At 37.9% G+C, this 16,236-nt stretch overlaps 1 protein-coding gene across 3 annotated transcripts in view; it reads left to right on the plus strand.

Annotated features, from left to right (window-relative positions):
- TMEM245 (transmembrane protein 245) overlaps window positions 1-16,236 on the plus strand; it is a 107,570-nt gene that overhangs the window by 39,142 nt on the left and 52,192 nt on the right. For all 3 annotated transcript variants that reach the window (XM_032635914.1, XM_032635913.1, XM_032635915.1), the window contains exons 8-9: window positions 10,177-10,259; window positions 14,255-14,345. In XM_032635914.1, the coding sequence (XP_032491805.1) occupies window positions 10,177-10,259; window positions 14,255-14,345 (174 nt within the window). The remainder of the gene's footprint in view (window positions 1-10,176; window positions 10,260-14,254; window positions 14,346-16,236) is intronic.

Below are 16,236 nucleotides of genomic sequence, written 5' to 3' on the forward strand. Positions count from 1 at the left end.
GTATGGTCTTCTGTTTTCCTTTTTTCTCTCTCTTCTTCTGTTCCACTCTCCCTTCTTCATCCCTTTGAGTAGGGTCTTCTTGCCTGCCCATCTCAATTGTTCATCTTTCAAGTTCTTTTTCTTTGTTCATCCCATGCTTCAGTGAGCTTTTGCTTCCCTGAACTTTCATAACAAGTATTACTGAACCACTTCATTGTGGTCTAGGACTCATGCAAACTGAGCTTTTGAAGGAAATTTACTGGTTATCTAGTTCATTCTCCCAACCAATAAAAGGATAGTTCTCTAAAACACCACGACAGTATCCACTTGAATGTCTAATAGACATCTCAGACGTAACATGTCAAAACTGAATTCCAGACCTCCCTTGCTTGTCTGTTCTCTCACAGTCTTCCCATTTTGGTAAATGACAGCTTCATTCTGTTTGCTCAGGTGAAAAACCTCAGGGTCATTCTTGACTACTTTTTTTCTCTTATATCCACATCCAGTCTGTCAGAAAATCCTTTTTGCCTCCATTTTCCTGATATATCTTGGGGTAATAGCAGGGTGAGGATGTCAGGTAATTCCTTTCTACCTAAAGCAAGAATAAAATGGTATAAAAATGACTATAAACACCATATCAGGGCATTGGAAAATGACCCGTTAGGCAATAATTTGAGGAGTATTTGCTCATGAAAAACTGCTACCACATCTGGTAAAAACACGTAGTTTGTGGCTTTCTTGCTTGGAGTTCCCTATCTTCATCTGCCTGGCATGAGCAGCAAAAACCTGCAGTTTTTCTTATGGGAGGTGGTGGATTTGGTTTGGGGCTGGCAACAGAGAAGCTATGAATTAAAGGGGGAGATCCTGGAAGCAAGAGAGCCATAGAAGGGCTGAGATTAATAAATCACACATTCTAGACTGGTATATGTGAGACCTCAAGGAGTCCTGTGAATATTGAAAACCTGGGAGATTTGCAAATTTGTTGTGCCTTTGATTGTATTTCTCAACTCTCACACATCTCAGGCTGCACAGGATGAAGCTCCCTAGTGTGAAGTGTCTGAGCATAACTTCTGCCAAAATTATTTGCTGTCTGTTAAGCTATTCAGGTCTAGGGGAAACCCTTAGGCTTTTCAAAAAATAAAAGACATTGAGCAGAGACATTAATGACAGGGAAGACAGACTTTGCAGTTTGATTACAGATAAGTTATTTGCTTACTGAAACAAAATAACAGCTTTCAGAGGTACAGACCAGAATCCAGAGTTGCTACAACACATTTTTTAAAAAATGTATTTCATTTATTTATTTGACTGCACCATGTCTTAGTTGCAGCAGGCGCGCTTCTTAGTTATGGCATGTGGGCTCCTTAGTTGCAGCAGGTGAACTCCTTCGTTGCGGCCAGTGGGTTCCTTAGTTGTGGCATGTGAACTCTTAGTTGTGGCATGCATGTGAGATCTAGTTCCCTGACCAGGGATTGAACCTGGGTCCCCTGCATTGGGACCATGGAGTCTTAACCACTGCACCACCAGGGAAGTCCCTACAACTCATTTTTTTACATCCAATTTTTAACCAAAAATTACTAGACATACAAAGAAACAGAAAAATGTGACTCAAGGGGAAAAAAACCCAAAGAATTAGACACTTAAGTGGTCCACATGTTGGATTTAGCAGACAAAGAATTCAAAGCTGCTATTGTAAATATGTTGAAAGAATTAAAGGAAAGTATGCTAATAATGAGTAAGCAAATGCAGACTCAACAGAGAAATGGAGACTATAAAACAGAACCAAATAGAAATCCTAGACTGAACTGAAACTGAAAAGAACAATAACAAATGAAAAATCACTAGATAGGCTCAACAGCAGATTTGCAATCCAGAAAAAGGAAACTAGTGAATTTGAAGAAAGATCAGTAGAAGCATACAATCTGAAGAACAAAAATTTAAAAAATATTGGAGCCTCAGAGATCTGTGGGACAATATCAACGTTTCTGTTAGAACCTAGCAGACATGTAATTGGAATCTGAGAAAGTGAGAAGAAAAAAAAGTTGAAAAATACTTGAAGAAATAATGGTCAGAAACTTCCCAAGTTTCATGAAAAGCATTAACAGATCCAAGAAGCCTGACAAACCTTGAGTAGAATAAATACACAGAAACAAAAAAATCACACCTAGAAACATCATAGTCAAGCTACTAAAAGCCAAACAGAGAGAGAAAGAATCTTGAAGGAAGCCAGAGAAAAATTACACATCACACACTGGAGAACAACAAAACAGTGAGTTAATTCTCATAATAAACAGTGAATCCGAGGAGGCATTGGAATGACATGTTCAAAGTCTTGGGGAAAAAAGAAGTGATCAGCTAAGGATTTTATAATCAGTGAAACTATTCTTTAAAAGTAAAGGCAAGATAAAAACGTTTCTAGATAAAGTGAAACTGAGAATTTGTTAATAAAGAGACCTGCACTATAAGAAATGCTAAAGGAGTTCCCTCAGACTGAAGAGAAATTACTCTAGAAATAACTCTATCCAAAGGGAGAAATGAAGAGCACTTGGTAAATATATAAGTATATATAAAAGTTATATTCTTCCCTCTCCTTCAGTTTGTTTGGACAACATGTGCCTATTTAAAGAAAAATTATAACACTGTATTGTAGAGTTTATAGTATATGTAGATAAGTTACGTATGTATAACCGTAGCATAAAGAAGAGGACTGGGAAATGGAACTAAACTGGTATGAAGTTCCTATAGATATTTTACTGGAAGTAAGTCAATACTAACTTGAAATAACTTGTGATAAATTAAAGGTATGATAAGGTTAAGATAAACAGCAACTACTAAATAATGCAAATTTTAGGGGAAATAAAATAGTATACTAAAAAAATAATTGCTTACCACAAAAGAAGGCAATAAAAGAGGAATAGTAGAGATGGGACAGATAGTAGATAGCAAAATGGCAGATCTGTATCCAGTCATATCAGTGTGTATGTTAAATATGAGGCAACTAAACAAAAGGCAGATTTTCAGACTGGATACGAAAAAGCAAGTTCCAACTAAATGGTATCTATAAGTGATATAATTTAAATTCAGAACCAAAAAGATTGATAGTAAAAGGATGAAAAAATATGTACGAAGCAAACTGTAAACATAAGAGATGTGGAGTGATTATATTAATATCAGACAATGTAGTTAAAACAAATATTACTGGAGACAAATGAGGACTTTTCATAATGATAAGTTAATACTGCAGTAAGATAAAAAAATTACAAATGTGTGTTCTAACACTAGAGCTCTAAAATACATGAAGCAGGGACTTCCTTTGTGGTCCAGTGGGTAAGACTTTGTGCTTCCATTGCAGGGGGCCCAGGTTTAAACCCTGGTCAAGGAACTAGATCCCGCATGCATGCCGTAACTAAGAGTTCGCATGCTGCAACTAAGAAGTCCGCATACCTCAAAAGATCCCACGTGCTGCAACTAAGACCTGGTGCAGCCAAAAAAAAAAAAAAAAAAATCTTAAAAAATAAAATACATGAAGCAAAATGTTCGGAATTAAAAGGAAAAATAGGTAAATCAATGATTATAGTTGGGGATTCATTAATACTCTTCTTGGAATAGTTGACAGAATAAGTAGATATAAAATTTGTAAGGATATAAAACATTGAAAAACATTGTCAAGCAATTTGACCTAATTGACAAGAGCAGAATCATGTTCTTTTCAAGTAAACATGGAATACTGACCAAGATCAACCATGTGCTCAATACATTTAATACATTTATTTATTCTTCAATTTTATTTTATTTTCTTATACAGCAGGTTCTTATTAGTTATTTTAATACATATTAGTGTATATATGTGAATCCCTATCTCCCAATTCATCTCCCCGCCCCGCCACCTTCTCCACTTGGTGTCCATATGTTTGTTCTCTACATCTGTGTCTCTACTTCTGCCTTGCAAACCAGTTCATCTGTACCATTTTTCTAGATTCCACATAGATGTGTTAATATATGATATTTGTTTTTCTCTTTCTGACTTACTTCACTCTGTATGACAGTCCCTAGGTCCATCCACATCTCTACAAATGACCCAATTTCATTCCCTTTTATGACTGAGTAATATTCCATTGTATATATGTACCACATCTTCTTTATCCATTCGTCTGTCAGTGGGCATTTAGGTTGCTTCCAAGACCTGGCTATTGTAAATAGTGCTGCAGTGAACATTGGGGTGTATGTGTCTTTTTGAATTATGGTTTTCTCTGGGTATATGCCCAGTAGTGGGATTGCTGGGTCATATGGTAGTTCTATTTTTAGTTTTTTAAGGAAACTCCTTACTGTTCTCCATAGTGGCTGTATCAATTTACATTCCCACCAACAGTGCAGGAGGGTTCCCTTTTCTCCACATCCTCTCCAGCGTTTGTTATTTGTAGATTTTCTGATGATGCCCATTCTAACCAGTGTGAGGTGATACCTCATTGTAGTTTTGATTGGCATTTCTCTAATAATTAGTGATGTTGAGCAGCTTTTCAAGTGCCTCTTGACCATCTATATGTCTTCTTTGGAGAAATGTCTATTTAGATCTTCTGCCCATTGTTTTGACTGGATTTTTTTTTTTTTTTTTTTAATATTGAGCTGCATGAGCTGTTTGTGTATTTTGGAGATTAATCCTTTGTCCATTGATTCGTTTGCAAATATTTTCTCCCATTCTGCGGGGTTGTCTTTTCATCTTGTTTATAGTTTCCTTTGCTGTGCAAAAGCTTTTACGTTTCATTAGGTCCCATTTGTTTATTTTTGTTTTTATTTCCATTACTCTAGGAGGTGAGTCAAAAAAGATCTTGCTGTGATTTATGTCAAAGCATGTTTCTCCTATGTTTTCCTCTGAGTTTTATAGTGTCCGGTCTTACATTTAGGTCTTTAATCCATTTTGAGTTTATTTTTGTGTGTGGTGTTAGGGAATGTTCTAATTTCATTCTTTTACATGTAGCTGTCCAGTTTTCCCAGTGCCACCTGTTGAAGAGACTGTCTTTTTTCCATTGTATATCCTTGCCTCCTTTGTCATAGATTAGGTGTGTAGGTGTGTGGGTTTATCTCTGGGCTTTCTATGCTGTTCCATTGATCTATATTTCTGTTTTTGTGCCAGTACCATATTGTCTTGATTACTGTAACTTTGGAGTATAGTCTGAAGTCAGGGGGTCTGATTCCTCCAGCTCCGTGTTTCTTTCTCTAGATTGCTTTGGCTATTCAGGGTCATTTATGTCTCCATACAAATTTTAAGATTTTTTTGTTCTAGTTCTCTAAAACATGCCATTGGTAATTTGATAGGGATTGCATTGAATCTGTAGATTGCTTTGGGTGGTAGAGTCATTTTCACAGTGTTGCTTCTTCTAATCCAAGAACATGGTATATCTCTCCATCTGTTTGTGTCATCTTTGATTTCTTTCATCAGTGTCTTACAGTTTTCTGAGTACAGGTCTTTTACTTCCTTAGGTAGGTTTATTCCTAGGCATTTTATTCTTTTTGTTATGATGGTGAATTGGATTGTTTCCTTAATTTCTCTCTGATCTTTCATTGTTAGTGTATAGGAATGCAAGAGATTTCTGTGTATTAATTTTATATCCTGCAACTTTACCAAATTCATTGATTAGCTCTAGTAGTTTTCTGGTAGCATCTTTAGGATTCTTTATGTATAGTATCATGTCATCTGCAAACAGTGACAGTTTTACTCTTCCAATTTGTATTCCTTTTATTTCTTTTTCTTCTCTGATTGCTGTGGCTAGGACTTCCAGAACTATGTTAAATAATAGTGGTGAGAGTGGACATCCTTGTCTTGTTCCTGATCTTAGAGGAAATGATTTCCATTTTTCATCATTGAGAGTGATGTTTACTGTGGGTTTGTCATATATGGCCTTTGTTATGTTGAGGTAGGTTCCCTCTATGCCCACTTTCTGGTGAGTTTTTATTATAAATGTGTATTGAATTTTGTCAAAAGCTTTTTCTGCATCTATTGAGATGATTGAAGGTCTTTATCCTTCAATTTGATAATATGGTGTACCACATTGATTGATTTGCATATATTGAAGAATCCTTGCATCCCTGGGATAAATCCTACTTGATCATGGTGTATGATCGTTTTAATGCGTTGTTGGATTCTGTTTGCTAGTATTTTGTTGAGGATTCTTGCATCTATATTCATCAGTGATAGTGGTCTGTAATTTTCTTTTTTTTTTTTTATAGTATCTTTGTCTGGTTTTGGTATCAGGGTGATGGTGGCCTCATAGAGTGAGTTTGTGAGTGTTCCTCTGCAATTTTTGGAAGAGTTTGAGAAGGATGGGTGTTAGCTCTTCTCTAATTGATAGAATTCACCTGTGAAGCCATCTGGTCCTGGGCTTTTGTTTGTTGGAAGATTTTTAATCACAATTTCAATTTCATTACTTGTGATTGGTCATTCATATTTTCTGTTATTTCCTACTTCAGTCTTGGAAGGTTATACCTTTCTCAGAATTTATTCATTTCTTCCAGGTTTTCCATTTTATTGGCATAGAGTTGCTTATAGAAGTCTCTTAATGATGCTTTGTATTTCTGTGGTGTCCATTGTAACTTCTCCTTTTTCATTTCTAATTTTATTGATTTGAGTCCTCTCCCTCTTTTTCTTGATGAGTCTGGCTAAAGGTTTATCAATTTTGTTTTCAAAGAACTAGCTTTTAGTTTTATTGATCTTTGCTGTTGTTTTCTTTGTTTCTATTTCATTTATTTCTGCTCTGATCTTTATGATTTCTTTCCTTCTGCTAACTTTGGGTTTTGTTTGTTCTTCTTTCTCTAGTTCTTCTAGATGTAAGGTTAGATTGTTTATTTGAAATTTTTCTTGTTTCTTGAGGTATGATTGTGTTACTATAAATTTCCCTCTTAGAACTGCTCTTGCTGCATCCCATAAATTTTGGATCGTCCTGTTTTTATTGTCATTTGTTTCTAGGTATGTTTTGATTTCCTCTTTGATTTCTTCAGCAATCTCTTGGTTATCTAGTAACGTATTGTTTAGCCTCCACGTGTTTGTGTTTTTTACGTTTTTATCCCTGTAATTGATTTCTAATCTCATAGCATTGTGGTCGAAAAGTTGCTTGTTATGATTTCTATTGTCTTAAATTTACCGAGGCTTGATTTGTGGCCCAAGATATGATCTATCCTGGAGAATGTTCCGTGTGCAGTTGAGAAAAAAGTGTAATCTGCTGTTTTCAGATGGCATGTCCTGTAAATATCAATTAAATCTGTCTGATCTGTTGTGTCATTTAAAGCTTGTGTTTCCTTATTAATTTTCTGTTTGGATGATCTGTCCATTGGTGTAAGTGAGGTGTTAAAGTCCCCCACTATTACTGTGTTACTGTCGATTTCCTCTTTTATAGCTGTTAGCATTTGCCTTATGTACTGAGGTGCTCCTATGTTGGGTGCAGATATATTTATAATTGTTTTATCTTCTTCTTGGATTGGTCCTTTGACCGTTATGCAGTTTCCTTCCTTATCTCTTGTAACATTCTTTATTTTAATGTCTATTTTATCTGACATGAATATTGCTACTCCAGCTTTCTTCTGATTTCCATTTGCATGGAATATCTTCTTCCATCCCCTCACTTTCAGTCTGTATGTGTCCCTAGGTCTGAAGTGGGTCTCTTGTAGACAGCATGTATATGTGTCTTGTTTTTGTATCCATTCAGCAAGCCTGTGCCTTTTGGTTGAAGCATTTAATCCATTTACATTTAAGGTAATTATTGATATGTATGTTCCTATTACCATTTTCTTAATTGTTTTGGGTTTGTTTTTGTAGGTCATTTTCTGTTCTTGTGTTTCCCACTAAGAGCAGTTCCTTTAGCATTTGTTGTAAAGCTGGGTTGGTGGTGCTGAATTCTCTTAGCTTTTGCTTGTCTGTAAAGCTTTTGATTTCTCCATCAAATCTGAATGAGATCCTTGCTAGGTAGAGTAATCTTGGTTGTAGGTTCTTCCCTTTCATCACCCTAAGTATATTGTGCCACTCCCTTCTGGCTTGTAGAGTTTCTGCTGAGAAATCAGCTGTTAACCTTATGGGAGTTCCCTTGTATATTATTTGTCATTTTTCCCTTGTTGCTTTTAATAATTTTTCTTTGTATTTAATTTTTGTCAATTTGATTACTCTGTGTCTCAGCGTGTTTCTCCTTGGGTTTATCCTGCCTGGGACTCTCTGCACTTCCTGGACTTGGGTGGCTATTTCCTTTCCCATGTTAGGGAAGTTTTCAACTATAATCTCTTCAGATATTTTCTCTGGACCTTTCTCTCTCTCTTCTCCTTCTGGGACCCCTATAATGCGAACGTTGTTGCATTTAGTGTTGTCCCAGAGGTCTCTTAGGCTGTCTTCATTTCTTTTCATTCTTTTTTCTTTATTCTGTTCCATGGCAGTGAATTCCACCATTCTGTCTTCCAGGTCCATTCTTCTGCCTCAGTTATTCTGCTATTGATTCTTTCTAGTGTATTTTTCATTTCAGTTATTGTATTGTTCATCTCTGTTTGTTCTTTAATTCTTCCAAGTCCTTGTTAAACGTTTCTTGCATCTTCTCGATCTTTGCCTCTGTTCTGTTTCCAAGGTCCTGAATCATCTTCACTATCATTATTCTGTGTTCTTTTTCTGGAAGGTTGCCTATCTCCACTTCATTTAGTTGTTTTTCTGGGGTTTTATCTTGTTCCTTCATCTGGTACATTGTCCTCTGCCTTTTCATTTTGTCTATCTTCCTGTGATTGTGGTTTTCGTTCCACAGGCTGCAGGATTGTAGTTCTTGCTTCTGCTCTCTGCCCTCTGGTGGATGAGGTTATCTAAGAGGCTTGTCCAAGCTTCATGATGGGAGGGAGTGGTGGTCGGTAGAGCTGGATGTTGCACTGGCAGGCAGAGCTGAGTAAAACTTTAATCTGATTGTCTGCTCATGGGTGGGGTTGGGTTCCCTCCCTGTTGGTTGTTTGGCCTGAGGCAACCCAGCACTGGATCCTACCGGGCTCTTTGGTGGGGCCAATGGCAGACTCTGGGAGGGCTCACATCAAGGAGTACTTCCCAGAGCTTCTGCTACCAGTGTCCTTGTCCCCTTAGTGAGCCACAGCCGCCCCCTGCCTCTGCAGGAGACCCTCCAACACTAGCAGATAGGTCTGGTTCAGTCTTCTATGGAGTCACTGTGCTTTCCCCTGGATCCTGATGAGCACACTACTTTGTGTGTACCCTCCAAGAGTGGAGTCTCTGTTTCCCCCAGTCCTTTCCAAATCCTGCAATCAAATCCCGCTAGCCTTCAAAGTCTCGTTCTCTGGGAATTCCTCCTTCCGTTGCTGGACCCTCAGGTTGGGAATCTTGACATGGGGTGAAGAACCTTCACTCTGGTGGGTGGACTTCTGTGGTATAATTGTTCTCCAGTTTGTGAGTCACCCACCCAGTGGTTATGGGATTTGATTTTATTGTGATTCTGCCCCTCCTACCATCTCATTGCGGCTTCTCCTTTGTCTTTGGATGTGGGGTGTTTTTTTGGTGAGTTCCATTGTCTTCCTGTCGATGGTTGTTCAACAGTTAGCTGTGATTCCAGTGCTCTCACAAGAGGGAGTGAGTGCACGTCCTTCTACTCCGCCATCTTGAACCAATCTCCATTTAATACTTTTAAAAATAGTAAAATCATATAGAACATGTTCCTTGACATTGGCTTCTCCTTTTTTATCCCCCTCATTTTGAGGGGGATAAATTCTGAGATTCACTTTCACTTGGGTTACTTTACTCACAAACCTTACTCGGTTGATTATTTCCCTGTATGTCTCACATTGCCTTATAATTGTGAAGCCCATGTAGTGTTGATATTGCATATATACACACACACACACACACATACATACACTATACACACATACACTTATGTGAACTAAATATATCTATATATTTATGTTGTATATATTTGGAAGTATTTGTATCTATTTACATTTCTCCCCCCATCGTTGAGCTTGAAGATAGGGAGCTGTTCTGCACAATTTATTTCCCATAGTTTGTGTCCTAGGACATTATGGATAGCGGCTGTTCAGTGGAGGTTTCTAAGTTAATTGAAACTAAGATGTATAATTACTTGACTCTAAAAGCATTGTTCCAATAATAGTGTAGAAAATAAATGTTAAATTGGGTTTAATTTTTATTGAGATTCTTTTCTCTTCTTATCCATAATACAGGTACATCAAGAGAGTGTACACATGATTGAAGTCACAAGCAATTTGATTAATGAAACTCTAGCAAATCACCCTGAGTGGGCAAAGTAAGAATGTTGTTTTGACAAAAATAGAGATGGTTGGCCAAGGTTCTGTGTCTGTTTGCATGAAATGATCTTCATTGATACAGTTACCTTGGAAGAGAAAAGAATTTACCAAGGCTTTGATGAATGTTGTCATTTTTGCATAAGAATAGCATGTAATGGGATGGTGGGGAGGGGGGAGTTCGTATATTTGAATTGAGATTCACAGTTTTCCACGTGTTTGTGACTTACTAAGCTTTCACCTACATTGTGTTATGTGTTCCTCCGTAGGTTGAAGAGATTATCCCCATTTCACAGATGAGGATGCAGGATCAAAGGCTAAGGAATTTGTGACAGTCCCCCATGGCACAGTCAGCAGTGTTCCCATATTGTATCGTTTTTGTGGCAGGGTTGCAAACTGTGGCTCAGGGCCAAATCCAGCCACCTGTTCTTATAGAGATTTATTGGAACAACCTATACCCGTTCATTTACATGTTGTCTGTAGCTGTTTTGGGGCTACAAAGGCAGACAGAATTGAGTAGTTGTGATACTGATTATATGTTCCGAAAAGCCTAAAATATTTATTTACATTCTGGCCCTTTACAGAAGAAATCTGCTAACCCCTGTCTTAGAGGATCACTTTGTGTACTTGTTTAATTTGGCTTCTGTGAGAGGGTTTTTATGTCTTTGTGGAGAGTGTTCAGCTGGACTATGCTGTTCACCTAATTGAACTTGATGACAAATTACATGACCTTTTTTACTAACGCCAGGGTGGTCACTAATTTATTTTAGGAAATACTCTGCCAGTTTTAAGATTATAAATTGAGATTTTACTTGGATTTTTCCTTTGACTTTATTTCTTTATATAAAACCTGCTTAGGACATTCCTTGAACTTGGTTTAGAATCATATTTAAATATTCTCAGAAGGATTTCTGTTATATTTCTACCCACTTATCTCCTATTACCCAGAGCATACTCAGTGCTTGTTCTCAATATTTCTGATTAGTTACAAACTGTAGTATATCCATTCAAGGGAATAATACTTAGCAAAAATGAACTGTCAGTTCATGCGGCAACATGGATGAATCTCAGAATAATTATGGTGAATGAAAGAAGTCAAGCAGAAGAGAGTCTATATGATATGAGTCCATTTATGTTAAGTTCTAGAAAACACTAATCTAGTGACAGATAGATCAGTGGCTGTGTGTGGATAGGGGTGGGTTCCAGGGAGGGAGTACAGAGGGGCGCAGGGAAACCTTTGAGAGTGATAGGTATGTTCATTGTCTTAGTGAAGGATATAAGAAGTAACATTGATCAGATTTTATTCTGTAACAGTCTCCCTCTGTGCTGTGGAGAAAAGGTGGAAGGTGTTCCAAGACTTGAGCCTCTTAGACCAGTTAAAAGCTAGAGTAAAACTAGGTGAGAGGCAGTAAAGCTCTTAATTGTGGACCGTTGTTGTGGAGTGAACAGGACAGACAGATTTGTAAGATCTTAAGGGGGTTAGTTGGTGATTAATTGGGTATAGGAAAACGAAACCTAGCGTGACTCTAATGTTTCAAGCTTTGGAACTTAGTGGATGATGGTGGATTCACCAAGATAGGAAACAGAGAAGCAGATATGGTGGGAAAACTAATTCACTTACTTTTTCCCTGATGAGTTTGAGGTGTTTATGGTAAGTGTCAACAGAGGCATCTAGTAGGCTATTGGTTATGTTGGTGTACAGTTCAGGAGAGTGATCTGGAGTGAAGTTAAAAAATTGGCAGCCTTAATTATCTCCTTAGAAGGGGGCTCTTTTTCTTTGGTGGTCATTCTTCTGTAGTGGAAATAAGTCCAAAGCCCTTCTGTACTGGTTTTCAATTGTAATAGTACTATCTCTACTATTGTTTTGAAGGCACACACAAACTGGGGAGCCCCAGATCAGAGTAGTTCAGAAAGTTGGTTTTTTTCTTTTTTTTTTTTTTTGTGGTATGCGGGCCTCTCACTGTTGTGGCCTCTCCCGTTGCGGAGCACAGGCTCCGGACGCGCAGGCTCAGCAGCCATGGCTCACGGGCCCAGCTGCTCCACGGCATGTGGGATCTTCCCGGACCGGGGCATGAACCCGTGTCCCCTGCATCAGCAGGCGGACTCTCAACCACTGCGCCACCAGGGAAGCCCAGTTGTTTTTGTTTTTAAATGTGGGAATAATTATAAAGTTCACAGGGACTTGCAAAGAAATGTATAGGGAGGTCCCCTGGACTCTTCGCCCCACCTTCTGTACCGTTGTTGTCATCTTGTATAACCATACAATAACAAAACCAGGAAATCGATATTTCACTAGTTTTACATGCACTTGTGTATGTGTATGTGCGTGTTATATGTGTTCTCTGCAGTTTTATCATGCTTCCTGTTAGCTATCAACACCATGTCAAGATACAGAACTGTTCCATCACCGCAAGGCTCCCTCATGCTGCCCCTTTTAGCCACACCTACCCTCTACCTCCTCCTCCAACATATTTCTAACCCTTGGCAACCAGTATTTTGTTCTCCATATCTATAATATTGTTGTTTGATGAATGATACATAAATCTAATCATAGAGTATGCAGCCTTGTGAGATTGGCTTTTTTCACTTAGCATAATTCCCTTGAAGTCCACTGAAGATGTTGTATGTAGCAATAGTAAGTTCCTTTTTATTGCTGAATAATATTCTATGCAGGAAAGAATTTAAAAGCTATTTAGACTTCAGTAATTTGTGGGAGGTCTGATTCTTTTGCAGCAGATTCGGGGGGTGGTCATGAATTAATAGTTTCTTGCAAATCTCAGTACTCAGTGGATTCTTGTCCTGAAGATGGCAGTTGACCTTGTGGGAAATTCATGTGGGTGCTCTTAGTGGAGGTGATACAGTTAAGAATTGATTAGATATACTTTCTTCCAGTGTGGTACACATTTTGTGTGCCCTACATAGGTACCTCGACTTCCTGTGTATGTGCTTGGTGAGCTGAAGTATAAATTAGAAATACTTAGGGTAGGATCAGCCTAGTAGAGCTTCAGAGAAAATGAAGTTGAAGTTGGAACACATCTTAATTCTTTTCCTGGACAGTATTGTTAGTCTAGAACTCATTTTCTACTTACTACTCACTAGTCTCAAGCCTGCTGATTCTCAGGACCTGCATTAGGAGATGGCACCACGGTGGTACTGAATGTCACTTAGCCCTGCCCTTACTTGGGAGGAACCCAGTAGATGAAGCTGTTTTTAATTGGGGCTGTTCTCTTGGTAGGTCATACTGTGATAGAGATTAATCTTTACCCAGGAAGATGAGGGTAGGCCAGTCCTAATTGTAGGAGCTTGGTTTCACCTGAGGGATACCTTTTGACTGAGGCTAGGAGAGTTAGTGATTGGCTGATGTAGTAAATATCTGAAGCAAGAAGCTCAATTTAGAGGCCATGGTTGATATAAGACCAAGGTGTGTCCCAGTTTGTCCCAGCAAAGGTTGCTCAGGTTGTTTCTGGCCCCATGTCTCCTAGAGGGTACTGGTTGTGAGGAGGTCTGGACTGAGCCAAAGCCTTTGACTTGGCCTCACAGCAGCTCCTCTCTATCTGTTGCTCTTAGGACACCTGCATGAATACAGTGGCAAAGTGTTTTCACAGCAGCCAGCAAGATTTTTTTTATCAGGCCTAATAGATGTTTGTCAGTCATTAAGGATCTATTCAGATACCTCTGTGAATTTCACATTTTTGAATAATAATACAGGTTATAATTTCCCCTAAAATGTAGTACCATGTAACTGAAAATATTCAACAGTCTCTTCAAACCACTAATGAATCTATAAATACTGGAGTAATTTAAAAGCTCTTAATTTCTCCCAAGTCACATCTCTATTTAGAGATCCAAATTTCCTGTTCATATTATTATACTATAAGATTATTACATTTGTAAGTGTGTGATGTCAGTTAATCGGTGTTTAAAAAATTAAGTTCCAAGAGTTTGGTGCAGTGCACTGTATTAGTTTTTCATTTTTTCTCTCTTTATTTTAAATTAGTTGGCTTCCTGAGGCTCAGGTAGTCCAAAGAGCCCTTAATTCCGCGGCTAACAATGTGTATCAGTATGGACGAGAATGGATAACCCACAAGGTAAGGGAAGAGCCTCTTTTTGCGGCTTTCTCTTTGCAGGGTCTTCATTGGTAGTGACTTCTTGCTTTGATAAAGCAAAAATGGAGATTCTGTTTAGAACAATTTCTATTTTTGAGATAGGCTTAAATCTGCAAGTCAACAAGCAATATACGATGAAATTAAACCTTCTGGATGATCATATTGATTAGTGCTGCTAGCCTGAACAGTCTGAGAGGTAGGCCTTTTGTTTCATGTTCAAGATAGTTCTGATTCATTATTTGTGCTTTAGAACAGAATGATCACTAAGCTTGGGTGGACAAATAAGGCTTTGTGGAGAAAAAGGTATTACCATATATTATATTTTATTATTTGCTGATAACTGTGCTTGGCAGTTTCCAATTTGTTTCATTTAATCTTTCCAAGAAACTTATTGTAGTCTGAATTATTTTATCCCCTTTATAGATGAGGAAACAGACTTAGCAAAGCTAAGTAAATTCCCTATGGTCATGTAGTAAATTGCAGAGCTTGGTTTCAAACTGAAGAGTAATTCCAAATCCCTTGCTCTTTCTACTGTGGTATGCTAGAAGTGTGTGCCCGGAACTGAGTTTAGTGCTTTAATGTGGCACTTGAGATAAACCTTGAAAGAATGGAATGATAGGTCCTGGATGAATATAGAGAAGGACGAGTGTATTTTAAGAAGGGGTATTTATGTGATCCAGGATGTAGAGACAGGAAGCTGAAGCTTAGTGAAGGGGAGATGAAAGACAGAGGAGAAGGCACAGTTATCACAGCTAAGCTCAGACTCCATGATATGGATTTGGGATATCTCTTTTTTTCCCCCCTAGTTTTGCCTATGGAAATGAAGGTAATTTGAAGTTTTAATGTATTGAAGTAATTAGGATTGTCTAGGGATTGACAAGATTTGTTGCAGTGAGATGTGTGCCAGAAAAAAGTATTAGTGTGTGATTTCTTGTTTAAAATTCAAAAACAAAATCTCAAAAAAGGTATCTTGGAAATGACATTGTACACACAGTAATCTGCTAACCTGAGGATGGAATTGTGGTCAACTTAAATTGTGGTCAACTTAAGAGAAAAATGTGTTACTGATCTTCCTGGGTCCATGCCAGATAACCAAATCAACTGTCACATGGAAGTTTTAAAAAAAATATTTATTGAATAAATGAAAGTTAAGTACAGTTGACCCTTGCACAATGTGGTGGTTAGAGGTGCTAACCTTCTCTGTGGTCAAAAAACTCCCATATAACTTTACAGTTGGTGCTCATGTACCTGGTTCCACATCCTCAGATTCAACCAACCACAGACTGTGGAGCACTGTAGTACATATTTAGTGAAAAACATCCACATGTAAGTGGACCTGTGCTGTTCCAACCTGTGTTGGTCAAAGGTCCACTGTATGTGGATATGCATCTCAGAACTATCATAGAAGAAAGATCCAGTCATTGCAGAAGGCTTTTAGACTTTTATATATATATATGCCTGACTTATTCTATGGAAAGCATAGCATTTAACTTTTGAATTATCTGTTCAGGAGAAATTTTTATTCTGGAATTCTTACGTATTTGGGAAAAGGATAAAGAAGGGGAATTTGGATAGCTGGAGAAATGTGCCTTAGATTTTAAAGAAGTAAATTTCAAATTACTTAGAGAAAAGATAGGTTTGAAACCTTTTGCTCAGGATTCTAAAAGGGAAGACAGCTGAAGAGAGATGATATTGCTACGAAACGTTGTAAAATATTTGTGATCCTCATTTGCAAGACACAGGGATAATATCTAAAAGCAACCATTGAATGTCCATTAACTGATGAATAGATAAATAAAATGTGGTATAGCCACATACTGGGATATTAGTTGGCCGTAAAAAGGAAGGATGAACTGATACATTTTACAACATG

This window comes from Phocoena sinus, chromosome 6, assembly GCF_008692025.1.
Source record: "Phocoena sinus isolate mPhoSin1 chromosome 6, mPhoSin1.pri, whole genome shotgun sequence".
Taxonomy (NCBI): domain Eukaryota; kingdom Metazoa; phylum Chordata; class Mammalia; order Artiodactyla; family Phocoenidae; genus Phocoena; species Phocoena sinus.